The sequence below is a fragment of the Mytilinidion resinicola genome (genome assembly GCF_010093595.1).
Source record: "Mytilinidion resinicola strain CBS 304.34 unplaced genomic scaffold BDZ99scaffold_1, whole genome shotgun sequence".
NCBI classification, from domain to species: Eukaryota; Fungi; Ascomycota; class Dothideomycetes; order Mytilinidiales; family Mytilinidiaceae; genus Mytilinidion; species Mytilinidion resinicola.
Genome location: NW_022985437.1, coordinates 1,123,074 through 1,139,247, shown reverse-complemented (window position 1 = coordinate 1,139,247; position 16,174 = coordinate 1,123,074). Strand labels below are relative to the sequence as shown.

The 16,174-nt window shown below is 55.0% G+C and overlaps 8 protein-coding genes across 8 annotated transcripts; 6 read left to right on the top strand and 2 right to left on the bottom strand.

Moving 5' to 3' along the window:
• Positions 1 to 1,913: 1,913 nt before the first annotated feature.
• BDZ99DRAFT_470212 (uncharacterized protein) lies at positions 1,914 to 2,222 on the top strand (the record flags this gene model as incomplete). The annotated part of the gene is made up of 1 exon (XM_033721616.1): positions 1,914 to 2,222. One exon carries the CDS (start codon positions 1,914 to 1,916, stop codon positions 2,220 to 2,222), a length of 309 nt encoding a protein of 102 aa, XP_033584132.1.
• A 229-nt stretch (positions 2,223 to 2,451) lies between these two features.
• On the top strand, positions 2,452 to 2,862 carry BDZ99DRAFT_513420 (uncharacterized protein; the record flags this gene model as incomplete). Its single annotated transcript, XM_033724709.1, has 2 exons — positions 2,452 to 2,583; positions 2,638 to 2,862. 2 exons carry the CDS (start codon positions 2,452 to 2,454, stop codon positions 2,860 to 2,862), a joined length of 357 nt encoding a protein of 118 aa, XP_033584131.1.
• A 236-nt stretch (positions 2,863 to 3,098) lies between these two features.
• Positions 3,099 to 4,449, top strand: BDZ99DRAFT_529430 (uncharacterized protein; the record flags this gene model as incomplete). The annotated part of the gene is made up of 2 exons (XM_033726404.1): positions 3,099 to 3,750; positions 3,807 to 4,449. The coding sequence occupies 2 exons, from the start codon at positions 3,099 to 3,101 to the stop codon at positions 4,229 to 4,231; spliced, it is 1,077 nt and encodes a 358-aa protein (XP_033584130.1). The 3' UTR covers positions 4,232 to 4,449.
• BDZ99DRAFT_10388 (uncharacterized protein) lies at positions 4,450 to 8,506 on the top strand. Its single transcript, XM_033712339.1, has 3 exons — positions 4,450 to 4,767; positions 4,831 to 8,220; positions 8,277 to 8,506. The coding sequence occupies exons 1-3, from the start codon at positions 4,668 to 4,670 to the stop codon at positions 8,357 to 8,359; spliced, it is 3,573 nt and encodes a 1,190-aa protein (XP_033584129.1). The 5' UTR covers positions 4,450 to 4,667; the 3' UTR covers positions 8,360 to 8,506.
• Positions 8,507 to 9,534: 1,028 nt separating this feature from the next.
• Positions 9,535 to 10,058, bottom strand: BDZ99DRAFT_456932 (uncharacterized protein). The gene has a single exon (XM_033718569.1). It carries the CDS (start codon positions 10,049 to 10,051, stop codon positions 9,863 to 9,865), a length of 189 nt encoding a protein of 62 aa, XP_033584128.1. The 5' UTR covers positions 10,052 to 10,058; the 3' UTR covers positions 9,535 to 9,862.
• Positions 10,059 to 10,156: 98 nt separating this feature from the next.
• On the bottom strand, positions 10,157 to 11,825 carry BDZ99DRAFT_431065 (TMS membrane protein/tumor differentially expressed protein). The gene is made up of 4 exons (XM_033717271.1): positions 11,736 to 11,825; positions 11,602 to 11,681; positions 10,961 to 11,549; positions 10,157 to 10,908 (listed from the first exon to the last, which is right to left on the bottom strand). The coding sequence occupies exons 1-4, from the start codon at positions 11,784 to 11,786 to the stop codon at positions 10,177 to 10,179; spliced, it is 1,452 nt and encodes a 483-aa protein (XP_033584127.1). The 5' UTR covers positions 11,787 to 11,825; the 3' UTR covers positions 10,157 to 10,176.
• Positions 11,826 to 11,952: 127 nt separating this feature from the next.
• BDZ99DRAFT_493038 (MFS general substrate transporter) lies at positions 11,953 to 14,420 on the top strand. The gene is made up of 8 exons (XM_033723201.1): positions 11,953 to 12,284; positions 12,337 to 12,408; positions 12,457 to 12,589; positions 12,639 to 12,737; positions 12,784 to 13,113; positions 13,178 to 13,400; positions 13,453 to 13,468; positions 13,520 to 14,420. Exons 1-8 carry the CDS (start codon positions 12,204 to 12,206, stop codon positions 14,117 to 14,119), a joined length of 1,554 nt encoding a protein of 517 aa, XP_033584126.1. The 5' UTR covers positions 11,953 to 12,203; the 3' UTR covers positions 14,120 to 14,420.
• A 155-nt stretch (positions 14,421 to 14,575) lies between these two features.
• On the top strand, positions 14,576 to 16,161 carry BDZ99DRAFT_456929 (uncharacterized protein). The gene has a single exon (XM_033718568.1). The coding sequence runs from the start codon at positions 14,774 to 14,776 to the stop codon at positions 15,965 to 15,967; it is 1,194 nt and encodes a 397-aa protein (XP_033584125.1). The 5' UTR covers positions 14,576 to 14,773; the 3' UTR covers positions 15,968 to 16,161.
• Positions 16,162 to 16,174: the final 13 nt, after the last annotated feature.

The window sequence follows — 16,174 nt, the reverse complement described above, 5'->3', positions numbered from 1 at the left end:
CAGCATCCACCTGGTGGTGCCACCTGTATTGTCCACGCGTTGCTTCTCGGATTCGAATTGACGCTTCAGATCCAGGTTCTACACGCCTAGGACGACCAGATCTAGGCGCAGGATCTCTATATTCAAGCAGCGTGTTGACATTGTTGGTGCCGGCGCGTCTAAAGGCTCTAGAACAGATTTGTTGGGCGGCGGCGGCAGAAACACCATCAATCTTGCTGGCAATTGCTGGAAAACTGAGTTTATCATGAAATCGATATTGAATAACCAATGCGCGTTTGGCTGAGCTGATTTGGGCCATGTTGTGTGGAGAAATCACAACTCCAAGTGGTGTTTACATTTCACGAGATTGGCGTTCGTGCACGGATCACAACAGACTTTTGCAACCGCGGAGGTACTAGCGCGAGTGTTTCAAAGAGGTCGGGACTGTCCTGCTAGTTATGATTCATAGATGCAAGCGCAGAGTCGGGAGGCGTTGCATCGAGAGATTAGTTGTGGTAATACTGCGGCCCGTTGTCACGCGGAATAAAGTACTCGGACACGCCAGATATTACGTTGCTCAGGTTCAGGCAGTTGTCAAGGCAGCCTAGGCTGGCATAGGAGGATTGATAGGGTTCGGAGGGCGAAGCGAAATACGGTAATATAGACTCATTCTCTTTTAGAATAGGTGGGATATTGCTGCGGACGCGCGAAGTGGGATGAAGCACAGGAAGTATAGTGCCAGCGGCGTTTGCTTGCGAGTCTATTCCCGTCATAGCCGTTCACTACATTGTCCGCCACCATTGCGGGATAAAATGCTGCGCTCCCAAGCACAGTCAAAAACGTGTCCAAACACGGCATCACTGGCAAGCCTCGAGTACGGCTAATAACACCCAGCAATAGGATTCCGGGTGGGCCTGTAGCCTCGTGATGTTCTGCTCCCAAGACTTCGGTGCTTGTGCAATCTGACACGCCTGCAATCAGCTCGGAGCTTAGAGCGGGATCTCTCCGGCAGTGGAGGACGCAGGTGCACTCTTGGCTGTAACATTATGTTCCAGCCTGGCTGCACGTGCAAAAGAGACGCAAGATGGATGACGTTGCGCCGTGGTGTGGCAAGATGGATCATAATCGATCTCCAGTTTTTGCATGAATGTGCCAGCCCAGGGCGATCTCTTACCCAGGACGCGAAGCCAAGGGAATATCGACGTCAATCGCATGGACCCTGGAATATGCGCGGCGGTGGCTTTCGAGGGTCTCGTCATGTGCCCGATAAGGCGACAAGGTGGCTAGCGGTGCAGCATCGACTCTCGCTCCTGCGATGAAGTTACTAGTGGGAACAACCTCAGTTCAGGACGCCCGGACGAGCAACCACGGAATAGACTCCTTCCGTATATCTACCGCTTCGGCGGGCTCGGATGAGAAATATCTGGAGTCGGCTGCTCACTAGAGAGCGCTGATCGCAGAACCACTCACAGCTGGCCGGCTTCTAATGGGTTTCCAGAAACGTCTGGGCTTCGCTTGGAGCGATGATCACCCCAACGCTTGCTTGTGGACTAAGATTTGCGTAATTGCACATTAGGGAGCGAACATGCTGCGCGGTCCCTTGAGGTTGAGCGGCTTAGGGCATGTATGTATGCGGTCGTGGCCGGTAGCCAACGAAAGGCTCTCTTCGGCGGGTGTCGTCATGAAGGGTCTCACGCATCTCGTAGCCACGGATGCAGACAAGCCTAGTGCTTTCTGTGATGAGAGCCCGCCGCGAAGCTGCCCGGGAAACGGGAAGGGCATGTAAGGTTTCCCTGGAGGCGCCCCGGGCAATCATGTGCAGCAGCTTGCCTGATATCGTCGCTGGTGCTGGAGCAGCCGGACATGACTGCATATAGAGACGCTATCGGCCTGAACCAAGTCCAGCGAGGTGATAAAACTAGCAGTGCAGCGGCATGTCGCCCGGCGGGACAGGGCACACCCCCTGGCTGGGGCCGGGTGCTGCTATGGGACAGCCAGACAGCTTGCGGGATATCACCACGGCATGCCTCGTGCTCGGCCTGGCGGAGGCGGGCGAGCGTCCCTTGCTGTGCGGTCTGGCATCGATCAGCAGAGACTCGGACAGACTGAGAAGAGTCGGGGGCGAGGGGCCTGATCGAGGGGCTGAGCCGGGCATGGCACGGCATGGGCTGCTGCAGGCTTTCCACCAGCGACACGCCGGGGAGTATCAGACCGCGGGCTGGCTCGAGAGCAGTGCCCGCTAGGCCCGTCGCGGCCAAAATCTGGGGATGGTCATGCGCTCTGGAGGCATCGGCGGCGCCAGGTTTGATGCTCTGCAGCGTGCAGCCAACAAAGCCAGGGGGCCCCGTGCAGCGCAGCATCGCCCGTCCAATTCGTCAACGACGTTTTCGCGCGCACCGCTGATTCGTGTCGCTTACAGCCCACTTGGCCCGCCTCTGCCAGCTGTTCCGACGCCGCTCGTGTCGATTGTCCATGCCCGCCGCCGTCTACCCCAGATTTCAAGCTGCCGCCCAACGTGGTCCCCGCGGCCTGGAGAAACACCCTCTGCTGCTCTTCCAGCGTAGCCTCGCGGCTGCGGCTGTTGCGGCGTGGCTGGACGGCTCTGTGGGCGCCACCAGGAAGCACCTGGGCATCTCCATCCTCTAATTCCGCGACCAGGGCCAAGGGGTGGCAATGAGACTCCATCTCGGGAAGCCCAGACGGCCTCCGACCCGTCCCATCGAGCATCGTGGGCTCCAGATGAGAGCCCCTCCCTCGTCGGCGGTCAGGGACGATGCTCGCCAGTGCACAATTGCATCAATGGGCGAAATGGCATCCAGCAGCATCAGAGCCGATGGCATCCAGAGCACTATGATGTGTGACGCAGCGCTCGCGCCTGTTTGATGGTAGAGACGCCACAGGGCTGGCGCTCACAAGAGCAGTCAGTGACTCGTTGCACTCCCAACGGTACTCGGTCAGCCGATTCGCGCAGTGGCTCGTAGGAGTGAAGCGCCGGGGCCTCTGCGCAGGCCTCCCGCTGTGGCCTTGACTCTTTCGGCGGCCCATACGGCCCACCGCTGCCGGCTTCCAGGCGAGGCACGCCACGGAGAAGAAGGCTCGCAAGGATGACGATCAGCAACATGGCACTCGCTGTGGAGCTGTCTTTCGGCAGAGCTACCTCCTGTGTACACGCACATCTGGCTGGCTGGGCCGTGGTTCTCGCAGCCGTCGGCGGGCTGCTGCGTCGTAGCTCGCGCCAGCCTCGTTCCCCCAGCGCCCAGTGCCCCAGTGCCCCAGGTTTGAGGCTCCGGGCGCGAGTCGTGTCGGCCAGCCGCGCGAGCAGAGGGCGACGGCGGGCGGGTGCAGCAGCACGGAGGGAGGTGCAGAAGGGGTCTCGGGCTCGAGCTCAGGATGTTCGCCAGGGAACTGCTGGGCCAGCGAACGCCGGAGCGTGCGAATGGTGTTTTGTACGCCGAGCACGCAGCCAATCCCGCCGCTCGCGATCCTGCATGCCGCAAGAAGCTGCCCTTGTCCATGCTGCCGTCGAGGCCATTGTGTCTGTTTGTCATGCAACAGACAGCGGCCCTGGGGCAGCATTACGACGGCGCCTGCGGATCTGCTGTCCGCCAATGTGCTGGAGTGGAGGCCGCGTGCTGAAGAGGGCGAGGGCGCCGCCGTACACATGGTGCCGGTTCGTCATTCCCGTGCTGCTTGCTTTTTGCCTCGTTCGTCCGCCGTTGAGCTTGCACCGTCGATCCGGCCGTGGCTTCTCCAGCTTGTCCTCCTCGGCCTGTCAGTGCGCAGCCAATCCGCACAGGCCGCGGGAGCTTGCCATTCACTGCTTCTAGCGCTGTGCCCTCCACGGCCTCGTCGTCCACGCATCTCCAGCCCATTGCACGCGCCTCCCCCCAAGGCATTGTCTCTCGCTGCTGATCGCAGGACGTCGTGCTCGGCCGCTGTTCCACCGCCACCTCGCTCGATCCCGGCAGCCTCCACGCGTGTAGGCGCTGGATTTGACTTCCAGGGCTGCGTTAGCACTACTCCCGTACCGACTGCCCTTCGGACCCACCGCCGTGACGCCCTTAGCTGCGAGACGTTCGGCCTGCCCCAGGGCGAGTCCACTGCTAGTCTTGTAGCCTGCCAGCTGACCTGGATCGTGTTCTCGACTATCTACGTCCGCTGCGCTGACCACCGGCTTCCACCCGTCTCTCACTGCATTCCCAACCACTCTCTCTCGCACCTCCAGACGTCAGTCTCCCTCGCTGCCGATTGACAGGCCCTTCAATTCGCCCACGACGTGAACAGCTGCAGCCTCCCGACTCAGCGACGTGGTTGCCCGCCGGTCTTCGGAGCCACCTGCATCGCGGCCTGCCGCTGCGGCTACGACGGTACCTCCCAAGGGCGCTGGAGTCGACGACCAGGCACTGCGGCTGCTCTCCAGATAGACATCCAGCAGCCTCTCTGACGTATGCTGTGGGATCTGGCTGCTCCTTGTCCTCGCTCTTCTTTGTTTACCTCTTGGAGCTCCCCGCCAGACTGGACTGGCTTCAATTGGGTTTGACCTGCCATCGACGACCATTCAATCATACTGCTCCAGCCTGCCACGCGCCGTCGAAGGCTGAACCCGAGTCGGCAGCTTATAAGCCCTTCGCGTCCGCCGGGATCCCGTACTCGCCGTGTCGTGGGTCGGACAGTGGTGGAAAGCGACCATGGTTGCTGAGGTCGATGCCCCGCAGGCTTCAAGAGGCAGGACTCAGTCCAACGCTTCCACCGCCGCGAATGGCACACTAAACACAGGCGACGTCAATGGTATGCCGCAATCTAGCTAATTGCTGTGCTTCATAACATCTCTCTAATTGTCTCTTTTCGCAGGGTCCGCGCAACCAACAAAAACTGGCGGTCCCCAGAACACAACCCCACCCTTCCCGCCTCCCAAAACCGACAAGCCTAGGCCTCATGTATGCGCCACCTGCACGCGTTCTTTTGCGAGGTTAGAGCATCTGAAGCGGCACGAAAGATCGCACACAAAGGAAAAGCCGTTCGAGTGTCCGCAATGCACCCGGTGCTTTGCGCGGCGGGATCTGTTGTTGCGACACCAGCAGAAGCTGCACCAACAAGGCGCCGCGTCGACCAGACCCAGGAACGGGCGGCGAGAAAGTACAACTGGCATGGTCACCGGTGCCAGAGTGCGCAAGAACTCTGTTGCAAGCAGCATCAATTCCTCTGTCGCTGGAGGACCTGGGGGAATGAGACCGCGCGCTAACACTATCAGCCACATCGACGGCGCTGCGCTCAACAATCTCCTAGCCTCTACTAACGTCTCCACTGGCAGAGGTGGAGGGGCTGTATCAGGGCACAGCCACCACGCAAGCTTGACTGGTCTCACTGGTGCTGGCGCGTTCGATTATAGGGGGTTGTCTACTTCCATGGGGAACCATGGACAAGCAAACGGGCTACCTAAGATAGACACCCACCTTGGACTAGGACTTGGCGGCGGGCTCAGGACTGCGCCCATTCCCGGCGTGCCTGATGATTTTGACATTGACAAATTTTTCGCGAACACCGGCTCTACTATCAACCCGAATCAACTCCACTTGAACTCGTTTGGCGATCCGTCGTCACCCTTTTTCAATTATAACAACCCTTTCCCTGGAACGACAGGACTGGAGGAGGATGATGGCTTCAGTTGGAGCGCGGGCCTGGACGCCTCCATGATGTTCAACACTGGAAATGAGAATGCTTTGGACGGATCGTCTCCGTCTGCCATCAGTACTGCCAGCCAGAGTGGCTTTAGTGAAGTCATGATCGATGGCTCTGGAAACCCTCAAAGCTCGTCAGCATCTATGTGGCACAATCCACTTGTGACCCACGCGAACCTATCCCACAACGCTTTCACCACGCTGGACACGATGGGCCCAATCTTCCCGGAACTCATGATGAACACGATGTCTCCTAAGGATCTGCAAGAGCAGAACGCCTCCACTGACTTTTACATGCCGTCTCCACAGCCAATGTCTGGAATGAGCCCTTCCACTGGAACGGCCGGAATCTCCAATCAGTATTTTCATCCTCTCGCTCTGAACTCGGATGGCAACAGTATTTCATCGCCATCCATCAACAGTAGTGCACGGCATAGCTCAGTCACCTCCGTGTCGACAGAGTCTATTACGGACGCCACCAGGCAAGCATTGATCATGAACCTATCCCACGCAATGGGAAGCAGTCCAAATCAACGGAAGTACTCGCAGCCTCATATTAGTTCTCCATTATCGTCAACGAATTCCGGAAAGCCCCAAAGCCAATTCGCCTCACTACCAAGCACCATGGATCTTCAACGCTATGTGAATGCCTACATCCAGTACTTCCACCCTCACCTTCCATTCCTGCACATTCCTACACTCTCTTTCGATACGCCGGCATACACCTACCAAATGCGTACGCCAGGTAGCTTTAGCCAAGAGGGCATAATCGGAGGTGGTGGGTGTTTGATCCTGGCAATGGCAGCCATTGGTGCGCTTTACGAGTTCGAACACAAGGTCGCTAAAGAACTCTTTGAAGCGGCGAAGAAGATGATTTTGTACTACCTGGACGAACGCCGCCAAAGAGGCTTAGCCGCTGTGAATGGACGGAACGCACCTCAAGATCACATCAACAAACCTCCGTTGTGGCTGATACAAGCTATGATGCTCAACCTAATATATGGCCATAACTGTGGCGATAAACAAGCTGCTGAAGTGGCTAGCACGCATTGTGCTGCTCTTGTGAGTCTCGCTAAAGCATGTGGACTAGATAAGCCAGAGGTGGAGGTTCCAAGTACAGACATTTTCCGTCAGCCTACGCCAAATTCTCTTGATGGAGATATCGACATGGGCGACGATGGCATCTCCCCGGATCTCTTCTCGAAACATGCTCAAGTTGATCACCTTGATGAGCATGCGCAGTGGATGAAATGGAAAATGGTGGAAGAGCGAAAGCGAACCTATTTTGCAGTCTTCTCGATGTCGAGTCTCCTCGTCTCCGCCTATGCCCACGCGCCCAGAATACTAAATTCAGAAATACGATTGAACCTGCCTTGTGAGGAGGACCTTTGGGCAGCAGATAACGCTCAGGTGTGGGTGACTATGGGAGGGCCGGCAGCTGCTCAGGCCAGAGGTCTTTCCTTCAACAATGCCATGACATATCTCCTGGAAGCCAGCGTGCGAAAACAAGCCAATCAACGGGAAAATCATGCGTACGCGCAACCTTTCGGATCCAACATGTCTACCACGGAGCCTACAGAGAGCGAAATCAAACCCAGTACTTTTGGTTGCTACGTGCTAATCAACGCACTTCACGTATACATATGGGAGACGAGGCAACGGCACACAGGTCGCATATGGAAGACACAAGAGACGGAAGCAATGCACGCCCAGGTCGAGCCAGCTTTGAAGGCCTGGCAGGCCGCCTGGAGAGCCAATCCCAACCACAGTATCGAACGACCCAGCCCATTCGGCCCATTGGGTGCCGACAGCATTCCTCTGCTAGATCTTGCATACGTCCGCCTATTCGTCAATCTTACCCGCACAAAGGAGTTATTATGGCTACGCGACTTCGATGGAATGGCTGGAGAGCTTGCTAAGGGGGTCGAAATCGTCGCCCATGCCGATAGCTCAGTAGACGGCTCGTCGGACCCTACTGATTCGACTAGGACCTCGAACACCTCGATTAGCTCACCTAGAAATACTGCCTCTCCCGGAGACATGGATGCCATTGGAGAGGCGAGTCCGGGGCAGACAGCCAACAACCTGCAGCCTAATCAGTCTTCCAAACGCGAGCGACACCTTCGTCGAGCCGCTTTCTACGCCGCAGACTCCTTGTCCATGGCTGACAAACTTGGTGCAACCTACGCGGAATTTACCGCCAGGGAGTTGCCCAACTCGTCTGCGATGTGCACTATGGACTGCGCACAGATCCTTGCAGAATGGGTGGCGACGGTCCAGGATCGAGTTGGGCGGTACCTCGGGGTACTTGGCAAGGATGACATTGATTATTCTGCCGTCCCAGCAATCATGCTTCTAGAAGAGGAAGATGTTAAATTGCTGCAGAAGATCCAGGATATTTTGAACCACGCCGATCTGAAGTTGACGTTCGATATCACGAACATGGGGTCTTCTGCTGCAATGCCGATCATGAGTGGGCTTGCCAGCCTCGGCCCTTGCGGTTATGGCTCGAAGCTTCTGATGGTGACAGCCTACATGCTGGAAAAGGCTGCTGTGTGGCCTGGTGAGCTTCCTCTATTACTCTACTATCCGACTTGACATCCGCTAATTCTATTACAGTCACGCATGTAATGGCTCGCGCGCTCGAAGCTCATGCAGCTCATGTCAACAGACGCGCAGAAGCTTCAACTCTCATAAAGTAAATACTGATTGTACAATACTAACGCCGTTCACAACTTACGATATCAACGTGTCACGTCGGCTACGATGCTACAAAGAATATCTTAAGTCTGCTCTTAGGCAGGCGTTCCCTGCTCATGAGTACTAAGATACCAGTCGCAGAGAACGGTTACGAAACAAGAACTTGAGAGCGTCCTGCTACCCAACACAAGCTCGTGGTTACAGTCTAGTCCTACTACGAGAATTCCAATATCACACTAAAAAAACGACCTTCAAACTTCCTGTATATTCTTGTAATCAACCCTTCTTCGTCCAGCATGACTTCATTCGTTCCAGCTCCCAAGGACACGACACTGGCCACGGATCTCGTAAATACTCCGAACCTGAATCCTTCATCGGATGCCAGAAAACAAAACCCATTCTCGCGCGACCTCTCCCAGGAATGTCGCTTTTCGTGGCTACTCATTAAAAATTTCCCACGACGTTGGACCTCGACTTCCAACACCGCCCTTCTTATCTTTCTCCCGTCTTTCCATGTTCTCAATCACACTTGTAATGTGCTCGAATCTTTTGCAATAATTCATCCTGCTTGCCTTGCCTCACGATTCCTACTTTTTGCCAGCTGCATTTCCTGCGAGTTTAGGTGGGAAATAATTCTACGGTCTTGGGGAACGAATCATTTTTTTGGAGAGGAAATCTTTTGAAGCTTTTTGTCTTATCTGCGTTCACAAGTTGATCGCTAGGGAGGGTAGGAGGGTTCACGAGTTTTGTTATTTAGTGACATCTGTTTTGGATGTCGCTTTGTTGATGTCGATGCTCGGTCTATGATTCCTCGGATGGGGAAAGTATAGCCGGCAGTACTTACATTGGTTGGTTGTCGTTCAGCTGGCGAATTTCGAGGACTGCGGTCAGGAGGATTAGAGAGACTAGGGGGTTACGAACGGAATTTGACGGCGGATAGGTTGGAAAAGGAATCGCAAAGGCGGGGGGGGGGGGTTTACGGCTCAGGAAAAGCGCTGATTACATCCACTTAGGATTGATTACTTCAGGAAAGTACTCGTTGCTCTCTACATTTGCCGTCTGCATCCACCTCAATCTCGTGACTGTGCCATCCCACCATCCCAACCTCTCCGTTCCTCGGCCTTCCACTATCTTTTTTCTTTAGAAACCAAATCCACCCACCCGCAGAGACAACCACCCCCCCCCCCAACCCAAGACCAGCCAGCCTTCAAAAGATCTAGATCGCGTCCTCGGCCTCCAAAGAACTCCGCTAACCACACACCAACCCGGCGCCGCCCATTGGCTCATCCACCCACCCCCTGCGGGGTTTTAGGCTCCTTTCGACTTGCGTTGCTTAGAGCCCGCGCCTGACGTAGCCGCCAGATCTACACAGTGGGTGGGGTGCGCGCTCCGGCGCGCTCGATTGGCGGGCTGGGAGTTGTGGAGGTTTTGCCGCGTAGAGAGCTTCCGCCCAGCAGCGGCGGCGGCGGCGGCGGCGGCGTCTGGGCCCGCGGTCCATGAGTTGTTTATGGCGGGAGCTTGCTGCGTAGCGGCTGAGCTAGCGCGGGGGGGGTTGGTGAAGGGGCGGTAGTGGCTTCGGCGGGGTGGCGGTGCTTCGGGCGGTGGGTGTACGGGGTGTTACTAGTTGAGCTGGTGAGGAGACCTAGGTAGGTGGGAAAGGGTGGAATTGTGAAGAGGATCAGGACTGATATCATGTACAGCTTGGAATAAAAAAAAAAAAAAAAAACGAAAACTACTGATACATTTTGTCATTTACGGAACCACTGAAGCCAAGCGAATGCTAATGAGGGACCCCCCCCCCCCACCACCCCCCTTCCCCCTAGTAATCAAATCGATCAGGTAGAACGAGTGGTGCGACCAAACTCCAAATGTAGATGCCGTAGCATATCCAGGCGCTGACAATTTTGGCCCAGCTGGCCCAGTATGTGCGTCCCACGGGCACGAAGCTGTCCTCTACGGTGTCCGCGTTGAAGTTCATGGTGAGCAATGTTGCTACCCATGTGGTGCTGAGGAAGAAGATGACGTGGAAGAGGGAGTAGTTGTACTGGGTGGCGTTGCGCTCGTCGTCACGAGGGTTCTTGCTACCACCTTCATCATCCTCGTCATCGCTGTCATCGGGGTCGTCGAGAGCGGAGGCTGGGAGCGAGCCGCTCTCGACTGCTGCGCGGAGAGCGGCAGCACGCATTTCGCGGCGCGACTCAGGCTGTTGGGTGACCAGGCCATGCTCGTAATCATCCGTACTGACTTGAGAGTAGCCGTTGCCCTGAGAGCCTAAAGCTAGACCATAGGTAGCTGCACGGGTGGTGGTATAAGCCACGGTGACGAAAGTAACGATAGCACCGATGATAACGGTAGCTCGGCGGGTGCCACGAGCTCGAACAAGAGGGTTGCATTGCAAATCATCCGGCTCCATGCCGACGGCTGACATGGTCAAGTATGTGCAATATACAGCAACCATTGCAGATTGCGCGAGACCAGCGCGTGGGTTCACGGCTTGGATCGCGGGGTGAATCGAGACAATAGAGGCAATGAGAAGGAGTAGGAGGTTGACCTAGCTTGAGTTAGCATGATAATCGGAGATTACTTGTTGACTAGGAGCTTACAGTAATGGCAGCCTGGTTCATCGAGCATCCGCTCTTCGCGAAGAAAATATACATGATAATTGTCATTGCGACAGAAGCCAGGTACATCGACAAGGCCGAACCGATCAGTAAACCAGTCCATAATCTCGACTCGGTAGTTTCAATCTTCTCCTGGCAGTATTCGGCCCAGTTGTGCGCAAGGTCGACCAGGAGAATAAGGCCAATAAGGAGGAAGAGACAGGCTCCAATCAGAGCGAAATAGTTGCCCCAGACAATGAAGAATGAGTTCGGGATGAAGAAGGTGACGACAACGAGGCCCATCCAGGCAAGAATCTTGGGGCCCCAGAAGCCGTTCTGGATAGGCGCCCGCCCGTCTTTGGAAGACCTCACCCCGAGGAGAATGAGGGCGAGGATGGCGTGGAAGACGCCCAAGGCGAAGTTGATTCGTTGCACTGCGACATAGCCATAGCACTCTTCCCCCTGGCACTTGATATCCACGTAGTCAAGAGTAATGTGTTGAAGCTTCTTCATGGCCCAGTCCGTGAGCATGAGCCATGACATGACGGAGTTTATGAGGAGGATGAGGGCATACGCGATGCGGGTCGCCATGCTGTCGCATCCATCAGCTGTTGGTCTACAGTCAAGGACGATTATGTGCGCACCTGTTACCGCATTTCCCGCACGAGTTGAAGACGGCATTGCAGGTCGCCGCTCCACAGCACGAGAGGGCAAAGGTGCCGATCTAGGCGCCAGTCAGTGACGAGCCGCTTCTCGATGGCTGCGGATGTGCACTTACGGTGCCTATGCTAGGTACAGCGAGCAAAGGAATAGAGAGTAGTGCGCCCATGGTGTCGTGATGAGGTTGTGGTGGTGGACGAAGGTGCAGTGACGGGCGGACAGGTGAGCAGCCTGCGGTGACGATGCGGCGGCTTTGGTGTTGAGGCCCTGCTTGGCAAGGGCAAGTGGCTTATCGCCGCATCAATGCCGATGGACGCCCATTCATCCCAAGTATCCACCCTCTTGTCTCGAATTACCTGAAATACCTCCCAATTCCTCTCGGCCAGCTCGTGCCCTTCCCTGGACTTTCTCTCCTCCGCCAGGTCCGCATAACCACCGACGCTGGGCACTTTTGTCTCAACTCTCCCCTCGGCACCCATATCCGATAGCACTCAATCACGACAATCGAGGGCCCGATGATTCGTTAAATCTATTTCCAACCCCCTCACTCTCAGAGAGCGGGCAACAAACACAGCACTTCGACAAAATGTCTGAAAAGACGCATAGGACGACCCGGATAATCTCCGTAGTCGCTGCTACTACCATATCGTTGGCATGCGGAACAAATGTAAGTGATACCTCTACTTCGGGCAACGTATCACGACACTGACTGTTAGTAGTATGCATACTCGGCGTGGGCACCTCAATTCGCAGACCGCCTGCAGCTTTCTGCAGTTCAAAGCAACATAATCGTACGATCTCCGGTTCGTCCTCACAACTCATCACTGAGAACGTCTTAGGGAACAGCAGCGAATCTCGGCATGTACGCTTCGGGTATACCAATGGGAATTGTGACGGACAAAAGAGGCCCGCGACCTTCTGCTCTGATCGGAACTGTTGCACTTGCGGCTGGCTACTTTCCGATACGACTAGGTGAATGTCCCCAACGTTCGGTCAAGAACCAGAGGCTAAATCGGCGTAGCGTATGATAGGGGAGCTATGAGCGTAGCTCTCATTACTTTCTGTTCGTTTCTCACTGGAGTCGGTAGCTGCGCTGCGTTCCAGGCCTCATTGAAAGTTTGTAAGTGATATCGATCCGACTCACAGTGCATGCCTGACCCGTATAGCGGCCCTCAACTGGCCCCATCACCGCGGGACGGCGACTGCCTTTCCTTTGGCAGCATTCGGCCTCAGTGCATTCTTCTATACCATAGTTTCCCGCTTCGCATTTGCAGGCAATACCTCGAGCCTCCTTTTGTTTTTATCCATAGGGACGTCTTGCCTTGTCCTTGTCTCCGTTCCCTTCCTTTCTGTTGTGGATCACACTACCCGCTATGTGGTACTACCAACCACCGAAGACTTCTCCCACCCTTCACGGCGAGACTCGAATCAACTTCATCGTACCAAGTCAGGGGGGAGTAAACACAGCGCCTCTATCCTACCACGACAAGAAACCAGTATGTCTCAATTACTTTCATATACCTCAGTCTTTACCTCAAGTCAGCTACCAATATTATTTAGTAGACGGCAGTCCACTAGACGAGTCTCCTGCAGATCCGGACGAAACTTCGTCACTCATGTCTATACCTGGGGATATTGCTGCAGACGATGACGCTTTAAGCCATATGACACACCACTCACATAAGGCAGATATAACCGGGCTGGCCTTACTACCAAGAATAGACTTCTGGAACCTCTGGATGCTGTGTGCTCTTCTAACTGGTGTCGGTCTAATGACTATTAAGTAAGTGTCGAAGATCGGATTTACAAGATCAAAGCGCTAATAGTTCATGTAGTAATATTGGCAATGACGTGAGGCCTTTCTGGCTTACCCATTGAGCGACTAACTAACAATATTTATAGGCACAAGCACTCTGGGCACATTACGACGACACCGCATCGAAAGAATTCATCGCTAAGCGTCAACTCATGCATGTCTCGATCATATCGTTCTTAAGCTTTCTGGGGCGGCTCGCATCTGGGGTTGGCTCAGACGTGCTGGTAAAACGACTCCACATGAGTCGGTTCTGGTGCGTTTTGGCATCAGCGGCCATATTCACGCTCGCCCAGTTCTGCGGTACTCGCATCGAAAATCCAAATCATCTTTGGGCGGTTTCTGGCCTCACTGGACTAGCGTATGGGGCGCTCTTCGGCGTATTTCCTGCCCTAGTTGTCGATGCTTTTGGCGTTGGAGGCTTTTCTGTCAATTGGGGATTTATGACCCTGGCACCTGTTGTGAGCGGCAACATCTTCAACATCTGGTACGGTGCTATTTACGATGCTCATTCAGATGTTGGACGGGATGGCGACAGAACTTGTGCTGAAGGCCTCGCGTGCTACCGTGGCGCCTATTGGGTCACTCTCGTTTCAAGCTTTCTGGGTATTCTAGTGTGCTTATGGTGTATCAAGCACGAGCATTCGGTCAAGAGCAAGGACATTCAGGATGACCACCGGGAGGCATAATTTGACTTTTACATGGTTGGAGGGGACTTCTCAATCGGATAGGGATTTGATACATTTAGACTTGGCATTGGATGCCGCCTTCCTGTAAATCTTTGAGACAGTTTCTCTGGGTTCTTCTTATGTCTTGTGTGACGCAGACGACCCCATCCAAGCCTCTGTCGGGCCTAAGTGGGTCTTCACTGTGTGAAGTGGTAGCAGCGTTTGTGAATGCATCGATTGGACTGCGTGTGAGGGAAAAGGCATGATTTGACAAGGGGGCTGTGAAGGGTGATAGTACTGGGGCATTAATCAGGCACAATACTCCGTGGAGCCGAGCCCCCCCCAAATGCTAGAAAGCAGTGCCCCGCGATTGTGGCGGAAACTGGCGCCTCTAGGCCATCACCTGTCCGCGCCGTACCTGTCCACGTAACCACCATCCAGCCTGCCCCCTCTTCCAACACCTCCAGGCTGCAGCATCCTAAATATTCCTACCGCGAAACACCTGCGGGTGAGCACTCCGCATCACCACACATCACGAGCCAGAATAGACCGCCGCCACTATGCCTGCGCCACTAGCTAAAGGTACCTAAGCTCTCTCCACTACATTTCTTCTCTTTCCATCGCTTTGCCACCCTTCCTGCCTGCTTCTGCCAACCAGTCCTCACAGGACCGCATATGGCTTCCGCAAACCCAAATCCTCGTCGAGATCCTCGTTATGGAAGGCCTAACAATCCCATGGGAACAGGCCTCATCATCGCCGCCTCCGTCCTCGTAGCCGCTGGCATCGCTATATATGAAAGCCCACAAGTTCGACAGTTCATCGAGCATTCCCGACGCAAAATCGCCGTTGCCTTACACTCCCTCGGAGACGAAATCCAGCCCCCCCGCCGCAGCTCCTCGCAGTCATCCAACAATGCCGAGACCGCTGAACAGATCCGCAGAAAGCGAATGGAGGAGATTGTTCGACGGAACCAGAACGAACTGATCCGCCAAGCTCAAGAAGAAGGCATTGCCGTTGATTTGGATGAGCTCGCTAGGATAGGGAGAGAGGGGGTCGAGGTCGAGATGATGGAGTATGATCGCCGGAGCAAGAACCGAGACCGGGGCAGCAGCTTCGATGACCTTGTTGGTAGTGATGGAATGCTTCGAGACAACCACCCTCTCATCAATCTCGTGGATGAGGACAATACTGCTAGAACTGCCACTGCTACGGAAAACGCTACTGCTGAAGGACTGAGACGTCGTGGACAAATCTTCTCCGCTGACAGCAGAGCACAAGTACTTTTTGATCAGGAACACGCTACTAAAGAGACATCGGCTGCACCACAAGCATCTCGGGAAAGCACTGCAACTATCGAAGGAGAACCACTTATTGACATGAACGCCGAAGACCCACCACTCAGCCTACCACAGGAAGTACAGACAGAGTCCATCCCTTCGCTGTCATCTTCTACCCAAGCTCAGGCACAAGACGGATCCCAGTCGTTCCATTCTTTCGCGTCTGCTTCCGTCATGTCCGTATCCGACGACATGGAGCAATCCAACCCGCACGTATTCTCCAACAGCATGGAAGAAGAGCCCGAGGTCATGTCAACTGGAACTCTCACCCCTACTGAGGATGGATTCTCGACTGCCGCATCCATGGTTGGAAGCCAAGCTGATGACGTCGCAGTGCTCTCAATGACCAACGACGAGGACCACGATGCGAGGTCAGAGGCCTTCAGCGAGGGCGGCTTCAGTGAACTCGGCGATGGCGATCGGATAGGTGCACGCACCCCGAACAGCTGGACGGATGTCGGCAGCGATGATGGGAGTGAGTATGCCCAGGCTAGCAACCAGGGCCTTCCTGCTACCCACTACCATATATAATCGTTTGTGCCGTGGGGTAATGAAGCTAGGAGTTTTTGGAGCTGTATATCGTTGGACGAGGACTTAGGTGTACCGGACTGGATAGGCACAAGGGCATCTCACTAGTTGGACCGCGGCGTTTTTCTCAAATAGTTATATGTAAAAGATCCTTCAATCGAAATGATTACCTGTTCATTAGCATGACATACGAAGACCCTCACAGCGTAA

Coding starts and splice junctions, on each gene's coding strand:
- BDZ99DRAFT_10388 (XM_033712339.1), top strand. CDS start 4,668: ATGGTTGCTGAGGTCGATGCCCCGCAGGCTTCAAGAGGCAGGACTCAG. Junction 4,768..4,830: donor AAACACAGGCGACGTCAATG/GTATGCCGCAAT, acceptor CTCTTTTCGCAG/GGTCCGCGCAACCAACAAAA. Junction 8,221..8,276: donor AAAGGCTGCTGTGTGGCCTG/GTGAGCTTCCTC, acceptor ATTCTATTACAG/TCACGCATGTAATGGCTCGC.
- BDZ99DRAFT_456932 (XM_033718569.1), bottom strand. CDS start 10,051: ATGATATCAGTCCTGATCCTCTTCACAATTCCACCCTTTCCCACCTAC.
- BDZ99DRAFT_431065 (XM_033717271.1), bottom strand. CDS start 11,786: ATGGGCGCACTACTCTCTATTCCTTTGCTCGCTGTACCTAGCATAGGC. Junction 11,682..11,735: donor CTGTACCTAGCATAGGCACC/GTAAGTGCACAT, acceptor ACTGGCGCCTAG/ATCGGCACCTTTGCCCTCTC. Junction 11,550..11,601: donor TGCGGGAAATGCGGTAACAG/GTGCGCACATAA, acceptor TGGATGCGACAG/CATGGCGACCCGCATCGCGT.
- BDZ99DRAFT_493038 (XM_033723201.1), top strand. CDS start 12,204: ATGTCTGAAAAGACGCATAGGACGACCCGGATAATCTCCGTAGTCGCT. Junction 12,409..12,456: donor CAGTTCAAAGCAACATAATC/GTACGATCTCCG, acceptor AGAACGTCTTAG/GGAACAGCAGCGAATCTCGG. Junction 12,590..12,638: donor CTACTTTCCGATACGACTAG/GTGAATGTCCCC, acceptor AAATCGGCGTAG/CGTATGATAGGGGAGCTATG.
- BDZ99DRAFT_456929 (XM_033718568.1), top strand. CDS start 14,774: ATGGCTTCCGCAAACCCAAATCCTCGTCGAGATCCTCGTTATGGAAGG.